Raw genomic sequence first — 15279 nt, forward strand, 5'->3', positions numbered from 1 at the left:
GATCAAGTGGTCTTGGGGCCCAGCGTGTTCCTAGCTCTTCGGGTTTGAGACAAGCAGACTTAAATGTATTGCCTGAGGAGTGGAGGTCCTTCTAATGCCATGAGCTTGTTGTGCTTTTCCAGCTGAGCATCGAGCAGGCCCAGACGGTGGCGGAGCAGGTGGAGATGAAGGCAAAGGTGGTACAGTCGGAGGTCAAAGCCGTGACGGCAAGGCACAAGAAGGCCCTGGAGGAGCGGGAGTGCGAGCTGCTGTGGAAGGTAACGGCCTCCTTGGCTGGCCTGCAGTTTTTCAGTGAACTGCAGCAAAGCCACGAGGATTCTCATGTCAGATCCCAGAATTTAGAACACTTGGAGGTTTTCCATGAAGTTTGTTGGCAGGAAGATGCGAGGGTCCCTGTAACATTGTAGGTGCCATCTGAGCACTGCAGCCACAGGAAGCCTTTTCAGAAGTAGTTGGGTTCCCAGGAGTGGAAGGAGCCTCACGGTTTATGTTGCACACTCTCAAGAAGACAGAAGGGGGCGCGGTCGAGACTGTTGTTAGGAAAGCAGGCTGCTAGGAAGTATCTTTATTTTTGGTGTCCTGCCTGGTTGCCCTTCCTGACCCCTTATGGAAAACCAGCCCTCCACTAGGGAGGGCAGCGAGCGAATGCAGCAGGAAAGAGTGCCGAGCACGCTGGTGTACTGTTTAGTTACCCCTCCCAAGTCCTCAAACCAACATTTTCTTCTCTGATCTTTACCCCTCCCCAGGAAGTGGGGAGAATATGCCTCAAGTCAATTCAACTCTATAATGACATTCTCTTAATGCGTGAATAAGACTGTACACATAGCTGATTAAAGGGTGCACTTAGGTGTGTGCATGCTCGTTTTAATCATCTAAACTATGCAGAGGTGAAGATGGGATCTCAGTTTCTGAAAGTGATTCTCACCAATCACTATGCCCTCAAGTGTTCTGGAAGGCTATGTTGGGTTTTGCCTTGCATTTTCACTTAGTTAGCTCATAACTAATTGCTTTCTGCCTCTGCTGACCTCTCAAGGAATATGGCTCAGTTGCCTTTTGACGAGACGAGAAGAATCCTTGGGTAGAAAAAAATCTTTTAAGATTTAATTCAGCACATATTTTATGCAGGCACCTTTGTGGGCCTGACATGATTTCCAGACACTCACATGCCCCCATGGTTTGCCAGGCTCATGCCACCCACGAATGTTAATTATAACTGAAAGGGGCCCACTTCATGCAACCTGAGAGCTCTCTGGTGAACTCTGCCACAAACTTGCTCTTCTGGATTTGCTGATGAAAAGGCCTTTGTGCAAAGGAGTTTCTGCAGATCTCACCTTAGGTACCCTCCCTCCTGTGAGGCCGACTCCTGTCCTCTCCCCAAAGGCAGTTCTCTTTCAGGAGGCATGGGAAGCAAGTTTTTAGTCTTGGAGAAGCAAATTTGGGAGAAGAGTCGGTCTCTTTGTGTAACATACTTTGTTTCTAATCCATTTCTGAACACTCCTTCTCAGGTAACCTCCAAAATATGCATGTTCATTCTGGACACACCTCAGTCCCATTTGTCTTTACTTTTTATTATGGTACCTCCCCCAAATCCTGTGGGAGTCCCACTCTATTTTACTAATTAGTAACTTTTCTGCCCCTCCCAGCAAAGCTTTCCTGCCTGTCTCTGCCATGCCATGTCCTTGTTACACTTCTTTTTTTTCTTGCACTTCCCATTCCTGAAGGTATTTGAGTGCCGGGTGACCCAGTTTTGGGTATCCAGATGCACTCATGCTTGTGGCTTACAGATTTCCAGTGGACTTGGCTGCCTTGTGGGATTAGCTGCAACTACCTAGTTGAGGAATCCAGACCAAAGCCCAGAGGTTTGGCCCAATGCAAAACCAAAGGACAAAGCTGCTGTTTGATCTGTCCCCACATGGGCCCCTCAGCACATACGTGTCCTGCTTCCAAAGTGGGCAGATGGAAAAGCATTAATGGGTCAAAAATCACATCATCATCCCCCCTCCCCCCGAGGGAGAATCTAACTGAAATTCAGGCCTCCCCAATAGTGGAGCGTTATTCTGAAATAGACTTTCTGTAGCATTCTGATTAGTAGAGCTCTCAGAAGTCCTGGTTCTCTCTACAAGATGGCATGAATCAGCTGGGTGACACATTTATCCTCTACACAGGGGAAATCACTTTGAATTGGAGGACTTTTACTGATTTAATGCAAAAGAATGGAGAAGTGGCTCTGTTTCATTGGTCACACAAAATCCCACATTCCCAAATTGTGGGTTTGGGAACCTCAGTAGCAGAATTATTTTAGCAGGTCAGAATTCAGGTTTATATATTACAGCAATGAGAGGGCTTCTCTGGAAATACTACAGGCCAGTGGTTTCCAAAGGCTTACTATGTCCAAATTTGGGGCGTGTGGCCTTTCAGGCTCCCTGTGAAGACAGAAAACCACGAAGAGGACGATGGGAAGCGTGGCAGGGCGGGGAGGTATAGATTATCATCTTGAATTAGGTTCTCATCAAATCCCTTCACTCTGTCCACACACAGGCCCCCTCCCCCCTCTCCCGGGCAGGGGAGTGGGGTGGGGCAGGGGTGGTAGAGAGGAGCAGAAATCATTGAAGAGATCGCAGGCTCTGTAGCTGTGCTGAAAACTCAGCCCTCCAGGAGGGAGCGCAAGACCGGCCTTGTGCATTAGTCTCCTGGGAAGTCCTGCTGGTGAGGGCAAGGACCGTGTTCTCTGCTGGTCATTATGCACCTCCAGTGCCTGGCACAAAGCAGGTGCTCAGTAAACATTAGTTATATGGCTGTTCTTAGCTTTTATATTTATAAATATATATAAATATATTTATATTTATTAAGTGACAGGAATAATAAAAGAACTCCATTATATCCTTCACCCAGATGTACTGATTATTTGCATTTTGCCCCATTTTCATCCTACTCTGTATATGATTCGAGCAAGAGTGAGTTGGCATGTTGGAGTCAGGAGGCCTCTTTCCCCCTGGATACTTCTGTGTTTATTTCCTCTGAGCAAGGGCGGTCTCGTCCATCATCACAGGTGCTCAAAATCAGGAAGTTCAATCTTGGTAGCGTGCCGGTGTCTAGTGCCCGGCCCCTGGTCAGTGTGCCAGCAGTCTTTATTTTTATTTATTTATTTTTTTTTAAGATTTTATTTATTTACTTGACAGAGATAGAGACAGCCAGCAAGAGAGGGAACACAAGCAGGGGGAGTGGGAGAGGAAGAAGCAGGCTCATAGCAGAGGAGCCTGATGGGGGGCTCGATCCCATAATGCTGGGATCACGCCCTGAGCCGAAGGCAGACGCTCAACCGCTGTGCCACCCAGGCGCCCCCCAGCAGTCTTTAACCTCGGCACCCCCAGTCCAGGATCCTGCGCTGCAGGTCGTTGTCTGTGTGCAGTCTTCTCTGGTGATTGGCACAGTCCCTTAGCCTTTCTTTGTCCTTGGATCTTTGCTATTCCTAAGAGCACGGACCGGTTGTTGCTGTGGGTCTGAGGGTAACTTACTCACGATCCGTGGCAGGTGGTGTGTCGGGTTTTTTTGCTTGCCTCAAAGCCTCTGCCCTCTCTCCTTGCTCTCCCCTCTGCAGGTGGAGAAGATCCGCCAGGTGAAAGCCAAGTCCCTGTACCTGCAGGTGGAGAAGCTGCGGCAAAGCCTCAGCAAGCTCGAGAGCACCATCAGTGCCGTCCAGCAGGTCCTGGAAGAGGGTCGGGCACTGGATGTCCTGCTGGCCCGGGACCGCATGCTGGCCCAGGTGCAGGAGCTGAAGACCGTGCGCAGCTTCCTGCAGCCCCAGGAAGACGACCGCGTCATGTTCACGCCCCCCGACCAGGCCCTGTACCTCGCCATCAAGTCTTTCGGCTTTGTCAGCAGCGGGGCCTTTGCACCTCTCACCAAAGCCACGGGCGACGGCCTCAAGCGGGCCCTCCAGGGTAAGATGGCCTCCTTTACCGTTATTGGCTATGACCACGATGGGGAGCCTCGCCTCTCAGGGGGCGACCTGATGTCAGCCGTGGTCCTGGGCCCTGACGGCAACCTGTTTGGTGCCGAGGTGAGTGACCAGCAGAACGGGACGTACGTGGTGAGCTACCGGCCGCAGCTGGAGGGCGAGCACCTGGTGTCGGTCACCATGTGCAACCAGCACATTGAGAACAGTCCCTTCAAGGTGGTGGTCAAGTCGGGCCGCAGCTACGCGGGCATCGGGCTCCCGGGCCTGAGCTTCGGCAGCGAGGGCGACGGTGACGGCAAGCTGTGCCGCCCGTGGGGTGTGAGTGTGGACAAGGAGGGCTACATCGTCGTGGCCGACCGCAGCAACAACCGCATCCAGGTGTTCAAGCCGTGTGGCGCCTTCCACCACAAATTCGGCACCCTGGGCTCCCGGCCCGGGCAGTTCGACCGGCCGGCCGGCGTGGCCTGCGACGCCTCTCGCAGGATTGTGGTGGCCGACAAGGACAATCATCGCATCCAGGTCTTCACGTTCGAGGGCCAGTTCCTGCTCAAGTTTGGTGAGAAGGGAACCAAAAACGGGCAGTTCAACTACCCCTGGGACGTGGCGGTGAACTCTGAGGGCAAGATCCTGGTCTCTGACACCCGCAACCACCGGATCCAGCTGTTCGGGCCCGATGGCGTCTTCCTGAATAAGTACGGCTTCGAGGGGGCTCTCTGGAAGCACTTTGACTCCCCCCGGGGCGTGGCCTTCAACCCGGAGGGCCACTTGGTGGTCACCGACTTCAACAACCACCGGCTCCTGGTTATCCACCCCGACTGCCAGTCTGCGCGCTTCCTGGGCTCCGAGGGCACTGGCAATGGGCAGTTCCTGCGCCCACAGGGAGTGGCCGTGGACCAGGAGGGGCGCATCATCGTGGCCGACTCCAGGAACCACCGGGTGCAGATGTTCGAGTCCAACGGCAGCTTCCTGTGCAAGTTTGGCGCCCAAGGCAGTGGCTTTGGGCAGATGGACCGCCCGTCTGGCATCGCGGTGACCCCCGACGGGATGATCGTGGTGGTGGACTTCGGCAACAATCGGATCCTCATCTTCTAATCACGTTCTCTAGGCTTCCGTGTTTGGGCTGTGCGTGCGTCTCTCTCTCTCTCTCTCCTTTTGAATTTCAAAGAAGAAACAGTCTCAGGGAAATTTCTTTTTTTCTTTTGTTTAAAGAGAACAAGAAGAGTATAACATTGCTTAAGTCCTACCTCATCTTTATTTTTTTACAGATGAATGTACTTACCTTTTCTGCAGGGATTGAGCCTGTGACGTGATAATTTCTATCTACCTCATAAATCTTTACATTTCCTTCTCCAGCAGGCCCTCTGCCCTCCTCCCCACCCTCACTCAGTGGAGTTCACGTTCCCCTCTGACCCTTTGTGGGGCGTGATATGCACAAGCCTGGCATCTCTGTGGCTGGGGGGGCACTGGATGTGCGGTGGGGTGTATTCTGTAGATTGAGCCAAGGAAACATGAAAGAACTACTAAGTAAAAAAAAAAGAAAAAAAAAGAAAAACTATAAAATGTGGAAAAATAAGATTTAAAATGCTGAATTATAGAGTATTTGTGTTCCGGAGAATACTGTGTTTATGGGATTAGATTGTGTTGTGATCTTGATCTTTTTAGGAACTTTTTTTTTTAATTTTTTAATTTTTTTTTTTTAATGCTGCAACAGAGAACTGTACTGTGTTCTCCTGTAATACCTCAGTGTGTTTATCATCCTGTTCAGCATCTTTTCTTAGTCTTAGAAGATATGGATGTGGCTGTGGCTTGCTAGCCAAGAAAAGCAGACTATTCTATCATGTTTTAGGGTATGTAGTCTTTTCTTCTTTTAAGGGATGGTGTGTGTGCGTGTGTGCATGCGCGTGCGACTGAGTCATCTTACACCAGAGTAGTACAGCCGAGGACTGTACGCCACCACCCAGAGCTTTTCTTTCCACACTTCGGTTTCTACAAAATAGATGTAGCTTAGGATTTTTGATTAAAAGTATTCTCAAAAGTTAAGTATTCTTAGTTTGTTATTGGGTGTAAAGTTCATTGGAAGGAAGAAGAAAATCAGCCTCATTCTCAGAAAGAAGGCGTCAGACCTTCCGGGCCTGTGGACTTAGTGTGGGCGGGCGTGCGTGTGCCGAGGTGGTCCGTAGAGACCATGAAAAAGCAACAGGCCACCCCCAAACTCTGCAGGAGGGTGGAGGTCAGTCCCCGGCCCCGGCTTGACTGTTGTTCTGTTAATAATGCTAGATGTTTCTTTTTCTAAGAAGAGTAGGCCAAGGAATGAACTTTTCCTTTAAAAGCACAATTTTTTCCTGCTTTGGAAGTTCAGGGAAATAGAATGTTTGAAAGTCAAATTAATAGGAACAGCCCATCCCTACACCCTCTGCTCAGGTCACTTTCACAGAGTGGTCTGCTCCTGAGCCGTGCAGTAGGGCCTCATGGTTAACGTGAATTTTCTCCCCAAAGGCCTTTGAATGTAAAAGATTTGTAAACCAATTGCCCCAACCCAAAATGTAGGGCGTAATATCTTTTGTTACCCCTCTGTCTCGGTACCAAAGAATGAAAATTTAAGCCAGGCTCCCGCTGCGGAACTGAGTGGGATGGCATCCGTCACTTTACAGGGTTGGTTTGTAGTAAGCTGGACATGTGTACAAGGCCTTGTGCTTCTGGGCGTTATCTGTCTTTCAAGTGGAAAGTAGGCATAGCTGATCTCCTGCTTGTGAGAACCTGTATGGGTCCCTGCATTCCCCCAGGTGCTGAATAAGAACCAAATTCCGGAGTAGCATGCCTCAGGAGCCAGAGATGCTCTCGGAAGACAGGGGCTTCCAGAACAGAACAACTGACATCAGTTTCTGTTCCTGTATTTAAGAGAAAGTCCCCTTGCGATAGAGATGGAGTTTTAAATGAACCGAAGGAAGTAACGCATGGAGCAATTTGTTTCTGTCATCCCAAAAGAAAAGGAGTTGATGAAGGCAGTGTAGCAAGTCAATTACATTGGTTTTGTCGTCCAGCTCTTCTGGACATTTACCACTTCAGGGTACCCTGTGTTCTCCCCATTGCTTTAGTTCTAAGGTTTCTGAATGACCAAAATGGGAAAAAAAAACCTCACTTCATAAAGGAGAACCGCACGCAGTAAAGCATCCAAAATTTGTTAAGTTGCGTCAGACGGCTGCCTCCCAGCTGCTGTGTTTCAGGGTGAAGAGGCGTCAGGAAATCTTGTTTTGTAAAACTGCGTTTTCTTTTATTGAAGCATTTAATTTTGAATCTTTCTTCAGTTCCTGTTCGGTTGCCTTTTATTTGCCCCTAGGTTCTAAGTTCTTCGGTAAAGAGTTTGTGTAATTAAACATTTTTATTGTTTATTATTTTGGAAATAACTTGGGTGCTGATCTCCCCCCCCCACCCCCAGCCACCCAACAAACCACCCTTCAAACACCAAAGACAGCTGGTTTCAAATGCTTACAAAATTTCATTGAAGAAATGGATCTTGAAAATTCTTAGAAGTGTTCTCAGAAATCTGGGATGGGTTACTTCAGGTTGTCACTACCTTTGATTCTCCCATCTTTACTCTGATCCGTCCTTCCCAGTGTCCCCCCGTGTGGGGGAATCGTGGGACCTGAGTGAGAAATTTTCTTGGTGAATAGCGGTAACGTAAAACTTTGTAGTTAGCATTTCTCTGCGGATTTGGTTGTAAAGCCAGGGTTTCCACACTTGACTGAAAAGATCAGGTCTTAATTAATAGACTGACCCGTTTGCAGGCTCAAAGCTAGTAGGTCCTCCCCTGAAATGAGTGTGTAGGTGCGTGATGCTGCCTCTTTCCCCTTGGTGGTGGTCTATCTCCTCACCTTTCTGCACCCAACACTGCATCACTGCCATTTGAGAACCATGGTCACACTTGGGAAGCTTTTGTTTTTAAAACATTGGCCATCTGTGGCTGCCCACGATTGACTCCTGACCCACAGGGATTGGTGCGAAGCACTTTGGAGTGTGTTTATTGTACAATGTGGAATGCTCCAAATCAAAGAAAGAGGAAGAAAGCCAACATTGGAACTCTGGTGTGAGTGAGGCTGTTCAAAATTGGGGTTTTGACTGGATAGCTGCTGCCTGTTAGGTGATGCTAGGGTAGGTAAGAATTGGGCAGATGAGGAGTGTCTTGAGGCCGCTGACAAGGTCGTGGGTACTGCAAGGGAGGAGTGTAAACTGTTCTGTGAAGTAGATGTGGTATTCAGACAGTAATTCCCATGTGTGTCTGATCTGGGCAGGTGGCAGGGTGGCTCAGGCTGTAAGGTCAGTTTGTGTTTGGAGATGCCATTTGGGGTTGGATATGTAAGTTTAGGTATTGGGATTGCTAAAGGAGATCTGAATAACCTGCAGATAAAAACCACTTTCGGTTGGCAGAATTAACATTTCAAAAGTGTTAATCTTTAAAAACAAAACAAAACCCTTTCTCTGTTAATTTGGTCACAAGCAATGCTGTCTCAGAAACCTCAGCTCTAAGGTGGCCGGCAGGTGGCACGGGAGTTGGCTGGAGCCCAGTGGCCCGGGGAAGGCCCCAAGTGCACTAATCTTTGATGGACGGATGCCCTTTTAAGTTTAACTTATTTGGGGAAACACCTACAGGGGTACCATAAACAGAATCTAAATTGTGTTGGGCCAAAAAAGTTGCCAGATTTAAGGCACTTTGTAAGGGAGCTGTAAGAGAATGGCTTGAGATTGGCTCAGTCTGTTTTATTCTAGTTAAGCCAAAGCTTAATTATTTGAGAAGGGAAGTCTTATTAGGCTTGAAGCAGCAGAATACTGTTTATCTGTGTGTTGTCTTCCTCTTCGAAAGATTCTGCAATTACTGTGTTCTGGTAGATAGTGAAAGATATGCCAAAGTTAAAGGCTTGTTTTTCTGTTTAAAAACAAAAATCCAGTGGTGCCAAAAAAGGACGTAGGGTATTTATTTAAAACATCACTCACTGATTTTCCAACAGTCTGGGGCTGTATAAAAGTCAAACTCTTGTACTTACTCGTGTGTGACAATATCCTAGAGCCAGGACCTCCTGGGGCTCTCGCTCCCTCTGGCTTCCTGCGGGCTGGGGGCACAGGGCACACATACCAATTCCACAGCACACCATCTGCTTTTGTTTCGTTTCTACCTCACTTTTGGCAAAAGTCATCTACCTCATGTTAGCATCTCATGGGTCTCTGAAAAGCATAGTATTAATCCACAGGGGAGGGGGTGGGAGTGGGAAGCTACCTCCAGAGGAAAGCGTTTTTAAAAATCCTGAACTGTTCTCTCCCAGGAGAAACATTTGATTGACCTTGAAAAAGAAACTTTGAAACCAAATATTCCTGTATGCAGCACATGTCGTCCTAAATCCCAAGTATTACTTACCAATCTGGCTTCTCCCCACCCCCACTAGGAATTATGCACACCATTACGTTGTTGTTCAGTATTATGGAACTACTGGTTCATCTGACCTATTTGAGGACTTAACCTGCAAATAAAGACCTTTAGGTCTCTTTTTCTCTTCAAGAGAAAACTATTTTATCTATATTTTGAATGTCTGCAAATCTACCCTTTTAGGAGCAATTCTAAGGGTCTAGTTCTTGGAAACATCAACTATTTGAAGGGAATAAGAATCCTTTAGACTTCATGATTGTATTTGTACCTGTTCTGGGCCCAGCAGGATGTTTGTCACCATGACATTGCAGCAGTCGCTGCTTTACTGAGCAGTGACTGGTGAGGTGCGATGTTGCTCTTTTTTTGTGTGTTTGATTTTTTTTCTACCAAAGGTAACATGTTGACGGGTTGTTCTTCCCTCTGTTTGTTTGTTGTAATTAAATACTTGATGAAGTTGAAGCACATTACCATGATAGACTGTATTGCCTCTCCACCTCTCTTACTCCCCTAGTTATTTTTTGTTCTGGTTGGAAGAGAGGGTCCTAAGACCACTGTAATGATTGCGGATTGGGTTTAAAATGTCACGGTGAAGCAGTACCTCAGTGATGTCTATTTTTAAAACTGATCTTACGGGTTAACAAGCCAGCCTGGTGGGATGTGTTCCATCCATCATTTAACCAGTAATGGTTCTAAAAGTTTTGTGTATCCACATGGTCTTAGACCTCCTTTTAATGATTGTATTAACTTACAAGCTCAGGTAGTATTTTTCTTAAGGCTCTATCTCGGAGCACACTGACTGAATGTTAACGTGTGTAGCAAAGTGTTTACTTTCTTTAAATAACCGGCTCTGGCATAGTTCTTTATGTTTCTAGCAGTCTGTGTAGTTTTTCTTCAGAGGAAGATTTTTCACGTTTCTGGGGTGTTCTTGTTTTTAGGGTGGTATGGTTTCTTTCCTCCCCCTCCCCCCCATTCTTTTCCCCTAAAATCAATGCAGGTGAGAGGGTGGGTGGTGGGTAAGGGATGTTGTTTTTTAACTAGCATGTTAGTTATAATTGGGTGGGTGGGAGGGTAGTTTTTTGTTTTTGTTTTTTTTTTAATGAATCTTGCTTAATACTGTCCATTAGCTGTCATGCCCGGTCAGCAAAATAATTTTTAAGTGTAGAACACGTGACTTGGTTTTTTTTTGTTTGTTTGTTTTTGTTTTGTGGGAAAGGTGAGTGCAGAATTGGAGAAATTAACATGGGCATGTTGCCAGATGTTAGAATGACTTAAGTTAAACCTTTAAAAAAATTTTTTTTTTTTAATTTGTCCAAGGCAGACCTGATGTAAGGAATATGCACCACCAGGATAACTCTCCGGGGCTATGGAAGTTCCTGCAAGCCCATCTGGGGTGCTGACTGCCTTTTGACACTTTTTAAAATGGGCATTGCAGTGGTGGTGCAGATCCCATCAATTAAGTGAAGAAGGGGGGAGCAAAGATTTCCCTCCAAACCTTTATGGGTTTTTGTTTGGGGTGCATTTTTCCACCCTCTGAATTTTTATTTTTAAATCTTAGATGTTATCCTGCGGGCTGCAGGCATGACAGGCAATGAGCAGGTGAAGAACCAATGGGAAAGTGTTTGAAAACTCATGTGTTAGCTAACAAGGCTTCTGAATGTATCGCGGTGGTCCACAGAGAAGGCTGGAGAAGGTAGCAAGGAGATGCTGTATCAGCTACTGCAGCCTTAAAACAAAGTTGGTGTCTCTTTGGACTTTAAAATTGTTCCTATGCAGCTTATTTTATTTTTTGTTTAATCAAATAAACAAGAGGGTTTTTCCATGGAAGTCTGTGTTGTGTGTGATCCTTCAATCCAGAATGAACAAGGGTCTGTGTATACGCTCTGCAGAAGGGAAATCTGTAGGAGGGTGGCCTAGAGGATGCACTCTGGGGGATGGGCCGCATTGGGTTCATGACGGTTTTCCAAAAAGGTGTTAAATAGACTAAATGTTTCCGCATCTGGACTTGTGGATTCTGGGGGGATTGGGGATCTGACAGCCCCAGGTCTGTGTTCTCCTGAGGAGCTGAAGAACAGATGTCCCTGTAGAGGGACAAGTGTGATTGTCCCACCCACTGCAGTCCCCTTCTCCACAGATATTGCTGCCCTGCTGGGATGGAGGGGACCAAGTTTGGGGTCTGGGGAAGAAGTGAGCAGCTCACTCCAGTGGCCCTCTTTGGCAGGGTACTGTAGATGCCAGGTGGATCAAGACTTCTTTTGAGCCCAGTGTGTTCACAGCTTACTGGGAGAAATCATTTTTCATTGAAACTAAGTGCTCCCCAACTTTGCTCACCTGTTGTCTGTGTCTCCTCAAACAGCCTCGGTTTGATCCGTGGTTGGAGGTGAGCAGTGCTCCGGGTTCCATGGCTTTTTTCTGTCCCATGTCTCTTTCCAGCTGTGATGAGTGTTCACAGGGGTTCTAATGGAGATAGGTCTTACCCTACGGTACAGAAACCACCTTGTTTAAGTGCCGAACATCAGCGCCTGGTGTAGGGAACCTCTGCTCTTTCCTTCACTTGATCCCATGTTGGCAGTGAGCATTTAAAGTGGTTTTTTTTTGTTTTTGTTTTTGTTTTGTTTTGCCCCATTGATACCTTCACCTTTGAAATAGAGACGCATTGTGAGTAGCAGTTTCCTGAAGACTCAAGCTGGGAATGTAACTTCATGGACTGTGAGCCCCAGCCCCTGTTCTGTTTCCTTTTCCAGGTCCCTCATTTCTTTTCCTCTTACCTCTAACTGAACACAGTGGAAGACACTCTCCAATGTAAAAAGTTTGGATGGGTGTACTTTTTTTTTTTTTTAAGGGAAAGGAATCTTATTAATCCTCTGAAAGACCCAGGTAAAGCTGCTAAGAAAATGAGGTAGGACCCATTTCTGAGGGAAATGCAGAGAAGGAAAGCTCTAGAAAAGCTTTCTAGACACCTCATCTTCAGCTCCCACCCCCAGGCCCCACCCGCAGTGCCCTCAGTCTCTTCCACTGAATGAGGTAGGCTTGGAAAGACCCCAACCTCTTGAGGGTAACTATGCTCCTTTGCCCCTGACCACCAGGGCAGCCCTTCTGGAGAGTGAGCAGCCGGCTATCACATGACCTAGGAGGTCATTGGTGCCCACAGACATTGCTGACGAGATTGTAAAATGGTACAAACACCTCGGACACACCTGGCAGTTTATCAAAGTGTTGAGCAGGACCCAGCAATGCCACACTTAGGTGGGTATCTGAGAGAATCGAAGACCTGTCCACACAGAAACTAGTACGTGAATGTTCATAGTAACATTATTCATAGTAGCCAAAAAGTAAAATGTGAACCGATGACTGCATAAGCAAAATGTATGTCCTTACCATGGACTATAACTGGGTCATAAAAGCATGAAGTACTGATAATATGTATGTGGATGAACCTGGAAGATGTGAGAGAAGCTGACCAGGCATGATTTCCCCTCTGTGAAGTAACCAAAGTGGGCAAATAGACAAAGCAGATTACTAGTTGCTGGGCGCTGGAAGTTTGCTGTCGAATGGCAGAGACTATGGGTTTGTTTTTTTTAAGACTTGTTTTTGTTTTGTGGTTTTTTTTAAGATTTTATTTAAATAGGGACACCTGGGTGTCCCAGTCAGTTTAAGCATCTGTCTTCAGCTTAGGTCATGATCCTGGGGTCCTGGGGTCCTGGGATCGAGTCCCACATTGGGCTCCTTGCTCATTGGGGAGCCTGCTTCTCCCTCTGCCTCCCGTTCCCCCTGCTTGTGTGCTCACACTCTCTCTGTGACAAATAAATAAAACCTTGAAGAAAAGAACAAGATATTATTTAAGTCATCTCTACAGTCAATGTGGGGGGGGTTGCACGCTCCACCCACTGAGCCAGCCTGGCAGGCACTCCTGTAAAACAGTTTTCTCAAAGATTTTATTTATTCAAGAAAGAGAACGGGGTGTGGGGGTGGTGAGGTTTCTTCGGGGGATGATGGAACTGTTCTGGAATTAGATAATGGTGTCGGTTTTACAACTACTGAAAAGGCACAGGCAAAAGGCTAAAAAATCAGTACATCTGACTGCATTAAAAACTTCTGTGGCCTTTTCTGGCACCCTTACGTTGAGAGAGCTGTGGGAATCGTTCTCCCCAGCAGGTTGTGAGCAGTGACCATGTGGTGCCACTTCTAGCCAAACTGCTTCATTGCAGAGCTCTGGCCCCCCTTGCAGGGCCACAGGCAGTATTCTAATGGAAGGAGCCGGAATCTGGGGGAGAGGCAGACACAGGGCAGGGTACAAGCCCACTAGGATATGCATATGATCAAAATGTGTGCAGTTATTTTTTTGATGTTTTTTTTTCCATTTGAGAGTAGTCACTTATTAACTGACCAGATTATAAAAATAATCATGGTAGATACCTTAGTCCCTCCTTCTAATAAGCCTGTTCATCTGGTCTTCCCTGTGGCCAGCATCTCCACCTTCTACAAGATGGGTGGTCTTTTTCTTCATCCCCCCTCATGGAGAAAATAATTTGAAGGGCCATAAAAAGTTGTTTTCCGACAGTACAGAACTCGTGAATCAGATCCTCCATGCAGATGATGCCGTGTTTACCAAGAGATCGGGCCGTCAGTGTGTTGCTGTCAGGGCAGTTTGCTTCTTGTCGATTTGGTGAACGCTTGTCCATCAGTCCGTTCACCGACTTCAGGTTTGGGCGCCCCATGCTGGACGTGGTTCCACAGTCCTTAGCATGTTGGCTGAAGCCTCGTTGAGCTTAACAGCGGTGCCACTGAGGATCTGGCGAAGGCGAAGAAGCTGCAAGACCTTTCGGAACTTGGGGCTCACACCCTTGACACCTCTGATCCTGGTGACACACGTCAGTGTGGGCTCTGCAGGTGCGTAGAAGTTGCCAGCTTTTCTGGCCATCCCCGCATTCGAACCTCAGTTCTGTACGGGTGCCTGTATTCCTTGTGGCAATGCTTAGCTTTTTCACTGATAAGCTTCCTCCTTGCCTTTCGGAGCATCTTCTGAGCAAACTTCTTCCTCAGACGCTTGATCTTCAACTCAGAAATTCCTTCGCTTCTTTTTAAGGGTTTCTGGCACAGCAGGAACCCTCTTTTTCTTCTCTTCTGTACCCTCCATGGTTCCAGCTGGAAAAGAGGCTATTTTTTTTTTAATGTTTAAAAAATATGTCCAATGAACAATATTAAATAGTGAAAACAAAACCTCAGGGGGGAGGTATAACTAACAAAGAATTGATACCCAGATAAAGAACTACAATAACAAAACCACCTAATTTTTATTTCTAATTTTTACTTTTTTAAGTTTTATTTATATTATTTAAGGGTCACATGCTTTTCCGACTGAGCCAGCCAGGTACCCCAACATACCCTAATTTTTAAAAGCAGGTAAAGGATGGGGTTTAACACCCAGGGGCTTGGGGCGCCTGGATGGCTCCGTTGGTTAGGCGTCTGCCTTTGGCTTGGGTTACGATCCCTGGGTCCCAGGATCCAGTCCGCATTGGGCTCCCTGCTCAGTGGGGACTCTGTTTCTCCCTCTGCCACTTTCCCTGGCTTGTGCTCTCTCTCTCTCTCTCTCACTCCCTCTGTCTCATAAATAAATAAATAAATAAATAAATAAATAAATAAAATCTTAAAAAAATATATACAGGGCAGACCTACACTAGACGTCTGGGAAGTACAAACTAAAGCAACAATAAGATACACTTAACATACCATCAGCTTGATAAAAATACAAAGGTCTAATTATAGCACATGCTGGTGGGAAATAGGAAGTATCCAGAGCTAGTGGGAGTATAAGGAGTATAGCTCCTTCCCAAGGAATTTGTCAGTATCCAAAAAAGCTGCAGCTGGGGGTATACGTTTAGATCCAGTCATTTCACCTTCAAGAATA

General features: G+C 46.8%; 1 protein-coding gene and 1 pseudogene across 1 annotated transcript in view; one reads left to right on the forward strand and one right to left on the reverse strand.

Moving 5' to 3' along the window:
- TRIM71 (tripartite motif containing 71) overlaps positions 1-5460 on the forward strand; it is a 52820-nt gene extending 47360 nt beyond the window's left edge. Inside the window, exons 3-4 of the mRNA XM_034663555.1 lie at positions 123-257; positions 3599-5460. Coding sequence (XP_034519446.1) covers positions 123-257; positions 3599-5050 — 1587 coding nt within the window. The 3' untranslated portion in view covers positions 5051-5460. The remainder of the gene's footprint in view (positions 1-122; positions 258-3598) is intronic.
- Positions 5461-13788: 8328 nt separating this feature from the next.
- LOC100477813 lies at positions 13789-14508 on the reverse strand (annotated as a pseudogene).
- Positions 14509-15279: the final 771 nt, after the last annotated feature.

This window comes from Ailuropoda melanoleuca, chromosome 6, assembly GCF_002007445.2.
Source record: "Ailuropoda melanoleuca isolate Jingjing chromosome 6, ASM200744v2, whole genome shotgun sequence".
Taxonomy (NCBI): Eukaryota; Metazoa; Chordata; class Mammalia; order Carnivora; family Ursidae; genus Ailuropoda; species Ailuropoda melanoleuca.